Raw genomic sequence first — 10,000 nt, 5'->3', positions numbered from 1 at the left:
GCAAAGATGCACATTTTAGACACAATTGAATTCTCTATGAAATTATGTAAAGAACAGAGCTTTGTCTCGCAAAGTTTTGAGTTACAAAATGTTTAAGTGATATGCTGGATGTCTCCAAGTGTCATGTTTTTAACAAACTTGCCTTTTTTTTATTTCTTTGATGTTTTTATGAAGTATATCATAACAATGCACGTAAGGCTTCAAAATGAGACCACAGTGAGTTACCTAAGATCAATAATAAGTTTGCTACAAGTGATGCAGTAAGTAATGATGTGGTCAGTATATAGAAATGTTCATCCATTATGTGTGATCTCAGTGAGGCTGGACAAATACCATTAGGTGCAGAATTAAATATTCTCTATTGACACATGTATCCTTCTGTCAGTTTTAGAAAAGTTTCTTTGAGTTATAATGTGTTGATGTTGGTAGTTGTGTGGCAAGGCGCTGCTAGGTGCTCCTGTTCGGTATTCTGTTTTGGGTGTGTAGGGATGCTTACTCATTGTCTGTCAAGGTATCTTAGTGGTAAATGGTGGGTTTTCCATGCTGGGTGTGTAGGGACACTTGTTCTTTGCATATTAATATGTTTTTGTGGTTAATGGTAGGCATAGAGGCAAATTAAAGTTTTCATGATTTTCAGTGTACACTTTTTATTTGAAAATTGCAATTGTTTGACTATTCTGGATGGTTAGACACTGCATAGCTAGGGTTTCTCTGTGGGTCATTGTAATGGCTTACTATGTATTTTGCAGGTAAAGAAGGAGGAGGAGGAGCAGGACTTCTCACAAGTGATGGCTGACCCAGCCTTTCTTGAGAGTGTCCTGCAGACGCTGCCTGGTGTAGACCCTCAGAGCCAAGTAGTAAAAGAAGCAGTGGGCTCCCTAACTCAACAAGAGAAAGACAAAGACAAGGATAAAAAGGATAAAAAGAAAGATGATAAGCAATAAGTAATCAATATCTAGGCTGTAAGATTTTGAGTTGGCTACTAGAGGCCGTGTAAAGCAGAAGCTAAAAGGGGAGAGTATGCATAGGGATAAGGATGAAGGTTTGGCTTAATTAGCATATTTTTGTTTAGTATTTTTTTGTCTATTTTAGTTATTCAGTGAAGATCTATCAGTTAAATGTTTGTGAAATGTATTGTACACTGAATTTCAATTTTTTTTTTTTTTTTTTTTTTTAATTTATATTGAAGCATATACATAACTTGGGGCTGTGTAAGGTCATTTGTGATGCTTTGGCAATGATTGCACTGCTTCTCAGGTGTCATCTTTGTGGATCACAAGTCACCTTATAGTAAACAAACAAACATGAAAATTGGGTGTAAATGGTGGTGACTATTGGAACTGGTTTTCAGGATTATTTTTTATTTATCAACTTTATGGAATTTATGCAATTCATCCAGTAAATTTTATTAAGAAAAAAAGTATTGATTTCAATAGTAGTATATGTTGCCAGCTGTGTCTCATGAAAGTCTCATGTTGATTATAGTGACACTGAATTGATCAGTTAGTAGTTGCATTTGCATTAGCTGTTATAAAACAGCCAAGCAGTTGTGTGCCAAGGCAACAGCACCCAAGCTGTGTATGCATCTGCATGCACTATAATATACCCTAACTATCATCCTACAGTGTCTTTCCATGTTTGTTCCAGGTTAGTCTTTATTCTTTTAATAATTTTGGTATGTTGTTAACTGTCAATAAACTTTCTTGTATAAGCCAACCTTGTCTGTTTTGTGTTATTTCTTGTTGATGCACGACTAAGGTCAGGGGAGCAGAGTCATATGTTGTGTGGTATTTTGAAGAAGAGAGAAAAAAGGAATAGAACTAGCTGTATATAGAAATATATTAGTAACAGACGATGTATTTAATTCTTTCAGTGCACAAACCGGCATACATATAGATAACTCGGTGGGCGATGGGACACACACAGAGGATGGGCATTCTCTTTTCACTACTTACCAGAGCATTGGAGTAAAAATTGACACCACTAGAAAGACAAAAGCTCAAAGTTACAAGCTTGGTTTATTGTTACATACAACATGCCCATAGGTTTGTTTACTTTTCACAATTTATCAGGTGATTTCCCATCCTTTGTTGTTTCCACAATATTGGTCTTTATTTTCAGTGGTCCACATCATAAGATTAGGGACCATTCCTATGATACTCCTTGTGGCATGGGCCAATGAAGAAAAAGGCTTGGAATATTGATTGAATAAATGAAAGGGGAGGAGACTGAAGGTTCAAGTGTGGCTGATGGCTGCAGCAACAATTTAGCACCAGCAGTGGCAGCATTGCAGCAACAGCACAGCACAGCACTGAAGGGGTTAACAAATCAGTTTCTCAGGAGCAGTTTCTGGTTACTTATGAATAAATGGAAGATGTGTAGAAGTTATAGCTATAAGGAACACCAGTTAAGATAAGATATTTGAAGTTAAGGTTATTGGATTAATCATGTTAAAATTTAGAAGTGAAATGTTAAGGGTATGCAAGGGAAAACATTGATAATCAGGTGAACCCAGAAGGCAGAGAAAATGAAGGGCAATAACAGGGAAGGCTGGGCAAGCTGCAATCAGGTGACAGAGGCTGAGCTGGGCATTTGCAGCCTGGTTTTCAAACTAGCAATGATGATACCTCTGCTTTTACATGGTATAAAACATCAAATTCTCTCTCTCTCTCTCTCTCCTCTCTCTCTCTCTCTCTCTCTCTCTCCTCTCTCTCTCTCTCTCTCTCTCCTCTCTCTCTCTCTCTCTCTCTCTCCTCCTCTCTCTCTCTCTCTCTCTCTCTCTCTGTACTCCACAAGCTTGATATAATTTTATTTAGATCCATTACTTATTTACTTAATTTTCCTTTTTTTTTCTTTCTTTCTTCTTCTTCTTAACAAAAGCACAATAGCAATAATAATAATAATAATAATAATAATAATAATAATAATAATAATAATAATGATGGTACAAGAAGAGGACGGTTCCACATTTTTAGCAGAAATTTCTAGATTTGCCCAAAACCAAATATCATAGTGCATGAGACGCAAGGGACGTACACAAAAGTTCCACAGAAGATTTGACACTGGCAATGAGTAACTAGGAGGAGCAATCCACCAGCTGGTCTGCCACGCCCCGTTGTAAGGAGCGGCAAGAAGTAGACAACTATCATCATCAGCATCAGATTCAAAACAAACGAGGTGAAAACCACCACCTGACGCAAGTGTTTCTGAGGGAGTGTTCGGCGCGGTGCTTGCCTTGGTTCCTGCAGTCGTGAACGGTATTGTAGGGGAGTGCCGGCGTGGTAAAGTGAAGTGAAGAGAGTGAATGAGATGGTAGCGCGTGTGAAGACCCGAGACGCGGCCAAGAAGAGGGGATTAGAGGCAGGTGTGGCGGTGGCCGGGAAGGTGAGTACCCGCTCCCGTCCTCCTCCTCCCCCCTCCTCCTCCCCCTACCTCTTCCCGCCCCTCACTTGGGATGCTAGTGAAGTGACAGTAACGTTTTTCATCCGAGGGTTGGGTTAGGTTATGATTAATTGGCCTCATTAGTTTCTTAGGACATCTCGTTCTGTTTGTAGATCAGGATTAAAAATAAAAGATCATACTGCGCTGATAAATAAACGGTTATTGTTTCAAAAGTAATAGGTTAAGATTATTTCCTTAATTCCAGTCATTTGTTTCAGTGCAAGCAGCTCCAGGATTTGTATTTCCTTATATGTACTGTACAAATATTGGTTATAGTTGAGTTTTCTATTACTTTTTAATTTTTTCTTTTTTCTGCTGGCACATAATTGGGAAGGGGCAGGGTAGGGTGGGCTGAAGTGACAAGGAAAGGGAAAATACCGTTGGATTGTTTTTGGCATCATCCTCAGCAGCACAGGGGAGTGCTTGGGATGTGCAAAATAGTAATTCTGTATTGATCAGAAACCAATATCTGACTTGACTGTTCTTACTCCTCCCTGTAAGTAACTTTTATGAATGCCCTTCACATTTATGAAGTCACTTCACACAACAGCCTAACCCAGTGATCCTCAACCTGGAGGAAATTTACCCCTTGTTTGCTACAAAAATTACATACAGCTGATAATTGAATAATAATTAAATTTAATTTAATTTTGTAAAATAGAGAGAGAGAGAGAGAGAGAGAGAGAGAGAGAGAGAGAGAGAGAGAGAGAGAGAGAGAGAGAGAGAGAGAGAGAATGTGTGTGTGTGAAGGAGAGATGAATGGTTATTATTATTATTATTATTATTATTATTGTTATTATTATTATTATTATTATTATTATTATTATTATTATTATTTATTTATTTTTTTTTATATGGAAGTAAGGGGGTAAGTGGAGAAATATGTCTAGCGGAGGAGATTAATGATGGAGGAAAGGTTGAGAATCTCTTGCCTAACTTAATTGGTGTGTGGACTGCGCCGTAGAGTAGCTGTATAGATCTTGATAATTTTAATTTTTGAAACTTGATATTGCTATCTACAAATAATTTAAGGTATTTATTTTCATTAGATAGTGTTGCACATTTATATATAATGCCAGTTGATCTAAATTGTGTGAATAAAATTTTTCATGCATTTATGGCAATATTTCTTGAATTATGAGTAATTTTGAAATTATGTTATTCATTTCTTTGTACTAGTTTTGATTTTTTTGTCTATATTTTTGTTACTCTCTCTCTCTCTCTCTCTCTCTCTCTCTCTCTCTCTCTCTCTCTCTCTCTCTCTCTCTCTCTCTCTCTCTCTCTCTCTCTCTCTCTCTCTCTCTCTCTCTCTCTCTCTTACTGTCATCCTTTGCCTTAATTTATCTAAAATTATGATATTTTATATACGACTGCATGGCTTATTTAATGTTTTTTTATTTAAAAATGGAAGAAAGACTCAGTATGTTGTCCTGTACACTTGGCAATGCAAACAGGTCAGGTGAAGTTGCCATCCCAGTGTCCTTGACACGTGACTCCCTGGCCTGCTGCTGGCCCAAGTCAGATAATTCATTCCTGGTCACTCCGTCACCATGGAAAGTACTCCAGCTTCTCACTTTCATGCTCTGCACAAGTACTTGCTTGGACAGGTGGGGTTGTGATGGGTTGAGCAGCAGGGGATGAGGTGGCACTAGCACAGACAGTTAGCCTTTAGCCAATGCCCTGAGTACCAAGTTAGTGTGGAAGAACTGTAGTGATGTAAAAAATTGAGAAAAAAATGTTTTGGACTTTCTTAAGGTGCAAACCTTAGAAAAAATAGACAAACATTTTTGTAATAAAAGTCTTCTTTGATATTTAAGTCAAATATTACATGAAAGGGAATGCAGTATGTATACCTATGTATTTACAGGCCTGAAAACTCCCCTTAGCTACACAGTTCTTCCGATGACAGATGAGCACAACTAGAATTTCAACCCTTCTTAAGATAACAGGAGTTTTTTCTGTCCATAAACTTGATTTATTTTTCTGGTAGCTGTGCCAGTGATGTTAAAAAGAACACCTTGACAGAACATTCTTGGTGCAATAAAGCTGCACCAGCATCACAGAGTGGGCCAACACATAGGAAGGTATAATTATTTACAGGCCTGAACAGAATTCTTCTAATAACAGTACCAGTCCTAACACATGACAAAAATTTGTTGCTTCAAAATCTTATTTAGAGTGATTTTTGTGCCCATGGATTTGATGCATCATTTGTAACAGTGAAGAAATTCCTGGAGATTGAAGGCTTTGAAAGGGCCAAACTTTATTTGGTGCAAAAAACTTTCCCTGTGTTACAGAATCAGCCCTCACACAAAGGTAATATATTTATTTGCCTGAAAACTCCTTCTATTCTTTGCATGACAGGCAGGTACTTAAAAAAAAAATACTGAAATATAAAGAAGCAGACTTCATTGCTCAGGAAGCCTCCTATAGGGAATTGTGTGCCCTTGGAGTTGATGTACTTCTCCAGTAGACCTGTGATGTGGAACAAAAATAATGAATAAAAATTTTTGCATCTTATCTTTATTAGACTGATGGGTGGTGCAAGTGTCTTGGCTAAAAAAAATATCACAGACTTAGTTGTTATATACTATGAAATGGATTATATATATATATATATATATATATATATATATATATATATATATATATATATATATATATATATATATATATATATATATATATATATATATATATATATATATATATATATATATATATATATATATATATATATATATATATATATATGGAGGTATGTGTGACTGAGGAAAGCGCAGAAGACCAAACGAAGGCAGATCCGCGGTGGCGACCCCTGATGGGAGCAGCGAAAAAAAAAAAAAAAAAAATTGAATATTTAAGTAGAAGTATGAACAAAAAAAATATTCATACACATCTATAAAACCGATCACCACTCATCCCTTGCCTGATGGAGGCAGCACCACGGCCTGCAGGACAGCTTCACGTTTTGTGGCCACCATGAAGGGCGCTGCTCATTCTAAATAAATTATGGAAACATACTTACTTAATATGGTTATAAGAAAAAAAAAACAAAAGAAAACTGTTTGTTTAGTGAGCGTTACACATGGTCTGTTGAAGAAACTGCGAAACTTATAATACTGGTGTCGTGGGTTATCTATGTCTTGGCGCAAAGGGTTTTGTCGTTTTTCTGGTCTTATACTTTCGATAATTGCGTCAGCGTAAGAACCGAGCACTACTGTGTGTGTGTGTGTGTGTGTGTGTGTGTGTGTGTGTGTGTGTGTGTGTGTGTGTGTGTGTGTGTGTGTTAGCGTACGTGTAGGTCATCCAGGGCTATACATGGGAGTGGAGGGACTCCCTAACACTGACACACTAGCAAGGCTTCCTCGCTGGCTGACTTGTAACCCAGAGGGTCGAAGGTGCTGACTCTACGTCCCTGACTTCCGCCCCTTGATAGCCTCGACGCTGCCGCTGCTCTTTGTCGCCACCAGAAGCTGTAAGAACCCTGAAGCGACCACACACTCGAACACAATTCTCTGCGTGAACTCTCAAAGTGCGCGTGTGAAACGAGGGAGAGGCGGGAGGAAGTGGATGCGGCAGGGGTGATGGGGCGCAGGGAAGTTGAGTTTGAGGTGGAGCGTCGCCGAGAAGACAGGACGCCCGTCAGGGAAACTGAACCAGCTGATAACGACTCGGAGGACGAGGAGACGCGTAGCGGAGGCGATGGTGCGGGCGGGAAGAGCAGCACGTTCTCCAGCTGGATGGAGAACCCCCGCACCATGGACAACATGTCGTACTTCGTGATTGCGCAGACCTTCGTCCTTGTCCTCAGTTATGGTATTCCGCAAATGATCAAGTTCTGGGCCGCCATCAAAAGCTTCTTCTAGTGGGGCGTGTGTGTGCCAGCTGTGTTGTATTCGGATGCAGCCTTCCTCTTTTCATCTCATTACTACATTTCCTTGGTGCACGGAAACGCTGGAAGCGACACACACTTTACAGTCAAGGACAATATATGTAATTCTTTTACGCGAAGCTCAACAGACGTTGTTGTTGTTGTTGTTGTTGTTGTTGTTACTAGTAGTGGTGGTTGTGGCTGCTTAAGAAGTGTGCTGTCTTGGTGGATCATGGTGGACGCGCCGCGTGCTCTGTACATGGTGGTGGTGGTGGTTGTGGTAGGCTGGTACTCCTTTATTTTCATGCATAATCTCAACCACCATCTCTCGCACCACTTTATCTCCACCATCGACGCCGAGATGGACAACAACCCTCACATGCGGCGCGACCTGGAGGAGTACCGCGCCAGGATGAAGGAGCAGGAGCAGCAGCAGAAGCAAGTGGAGGACCTGGAGTTGCAAGCCAAAAGGATTCAGGAGCAACTGTCCAAGCTGTCCAAAACACTACCACTCAACCCTGGGAGTGCCACCGTCCAGGGCTTCTCGAAGATCACCGACGGGGAGGTCCACGACCCGCCCAACCACTCCAGGACCGCTTACGTTGAGCTCTAGAAGTTCTGCCCGCTGACTTATTCGCCTAACACCAATCTCTGCCCTCCGAGTCCCATGCAACCTTTCCAGAACCATTCACACCTGACACTTATAAGGAGCATATTCTGAAACACGTCAGCCCGCACCTCCACTATTTTCAGAAGGTTCTAATTGAAGTGACATTATTTTTTATATATATATATATATATATATATATATATATATATATATATATATATATATATATATATATATATATATATATATATATATATATATATATATATATATATATATATATATATATATATATTTTTTTTTTTTTTTTTTTTTTTTTTTTTCATTTACAGTTCTTGTGATAGATTAACAAGATTTCTACATAATTAACAGGAAAAACACTTGAGAATTCGCCTCATCATGTCTGTGGCCTTTGAAAATAGTCGTGGTGAAAGAGCAAAGCGTTTCTGAATTAAGGCCTTCCATAGCCGCCGCTTCCTCCTCCTCCGCCGCCGCCGCCGCCGCCGCCTACCCTCCCATTGTATCTGAGTGATTGTCCCGCCCGCCATGACCTCCGCCCTCTTCCTACACACACTCACCTCCTGTCATGTCATCCGGTCATTCTCATCCTTTTCCCCTCTCCTGGGTTTGTGTCTGCCTGTCTCTCCTGGGTTTGTGTCTGCCTGTCTCTTACTGACATGCTACTCTTTTTTTATTTTATTTATTTGTGCTTGATGCTGCTGGATCCCATAAAGGCAACGTGATTGATTTGTATTTGTTATAGTGACCGTACACACACACACACACACACACACACACACACACACACACACACACACACACACACACACACACACACACACACACACACACACACACACACACACACACACACACACACACACTCACACTTAGGTCCAGCTGAGTAGTATTGTGAACCATGATCTTGTATTTTGAGGAAATAATACCAGACAAAACAAACTCAAGCTTTTTCTTTTCACCTCCACCATGCCAGACTCGGTGCTCGTCAGGGGAGGCGGAGGTGTAACGAGTGCACAGTGCAACCAATGTGTTTATTTTTATTTTATTTTTATTTTTATTTATTTATGTAAGAGGAACACTGGCCAAGGGCAACAAAAAGTTAAGAAAAAAAAAAGCGCCAGTTTCTTAAGAATTGTTCAAAAAGGAATATCTAAAATTGGAGGATAAGTGTCTTGAAACCTCCCTCTTGAAGTCCGGAAGTCACAGGAAGGAGGATATACAGGAGCAGGCCGGGAGTTACAGAGTTCACCAGAAAAAAAGATGAATGGGTGCTCGGTTCCGGGGAGTGCTGACATCTAAAACCACACCGGATGGGAACAATTTACTTTACTTATTTGCTTAGTGCTTGCCTCGCTGAACACAGGCACGTGATGTAACCCGAGGAGCTGTGGCCTTTCACCCTGCCAGCCCCGCCATGACACCCAAAGTCAGCTCGGCGAGGTACTACACTGGTCAGAGAGCGACAGGACAGGACGGGGGGGGACATTGTCACGCTAAGCCTAGACCCTTGACCTTCCCCCTCCCACCTGTCTTGCGGTGGAATCGTTGTATAGCCTCCTGGTGTGGTGGTGGTGGTGGTGGTGGTGGTGGTGGTGGTGATGATGGTGGTGGTGGTGGTGGTGGTGGTGGTGGTGGTGGTGGTGATGATGATGATGATGATGATGATGATGATGATGATGAGGAGGAGGAGGAGGAGGAGGAGGAGGAGGAGGAGGAGGAAGCCTGTTCGTTGATATGTCTAGCAAGAGAGAGAGAGAGAGAGAGAGAGAGAGAGAGAGAGAGAGAGAGAGAGAGAGAGAGAGAGAGAGAGAGAGAGAGAGAGAGAGAGAGTCATGCTGGACACCCCGATATTGTATGTCTGTGTCTGTCTGCCCTCCTGTGTCCGTTTGTCTCTGTCCTTATCTCTCTCTCTCTCTCTCTCTCTCTCTCTCTCTCTCTCTCTCTCTCTCTCTCTCTCTCTGGGTCAGGAAGCCCTGCAAAAGTTCCCTCACAAGCAGTTCAGCAGAGGTGATGTCACTCCAAGGCTGTATTACGTTCATCTGGGAGGGCTCCTG

General features: G+C 40.8%; 2 protein-coding genes across 4 annotated transcripts in view; both read left to right on the top strand.

The window, feature by feature from the left end:
• The window catches only part of LOC135091523 (26S proteasome non-ATPase regulatory subunit 4-like), a 16,476-nt gene extending 14,760 nt beyond the window's left edge, over window positions 1–1,716 (top strand). For both annotated transcript variants that reach the window (XM_063989266.1, XM_063989257.1), the window contains exon 10: window positions 750–1,716. In XM_063989266.1, coding sequence (XP_063845336.1) covers window positions 750–944 — 195 coding nt within the window. In that variant the 3' untranslated portion in view covers window positions 945–1,716. The remainder of the gene's footprint in view (window positions 1–749) is intronic.
• A 1,467-nt stretch (window positions 1,717–3,183) lies between these two features.
• Window positions 3,184–10,000, top strand: part of LOC135091506 (tyrosine-protein phosphatase non-receptor type 13-like) — a 148,100-nt gene continuing 141,283 nt past the window's right edge. For both annotated transcript variants that reach the window (XM_063989221.1, XM_063989216.1), the window contains exon 1: window positions 3,184–3,384. In XM_063989221.1, coding sequence (XP_063845291.1) covers window positions 3,310–3,384 — 75 coding nt within the window. In that variant the 5' untranslated portion in view covers window positions 3,184–3,309. The remainder of the gene's footprint in view (window positions 3,385–10,000) is intronic.

Source organism: Scylla paramamosain, chromosome 3 (assembly GCF_035594125.1).
Source record: "Scylla paramamosain isolate STU-SP2022 chromosome 3, ASM3559412v1, whole genome shotgun sequence".
Taxonomy (NCBI): domain Eukaryota; kingdom Metazoa; phylum Arthropoda; class Malacostraca; order Decapoda; family Portunidae; genus Scylla; species Scylla paramamosain.
Note: the sequence above shows the minus strand (reverse complement) of the source record. Positions and strands in the feature narration are given on the sequence as shown.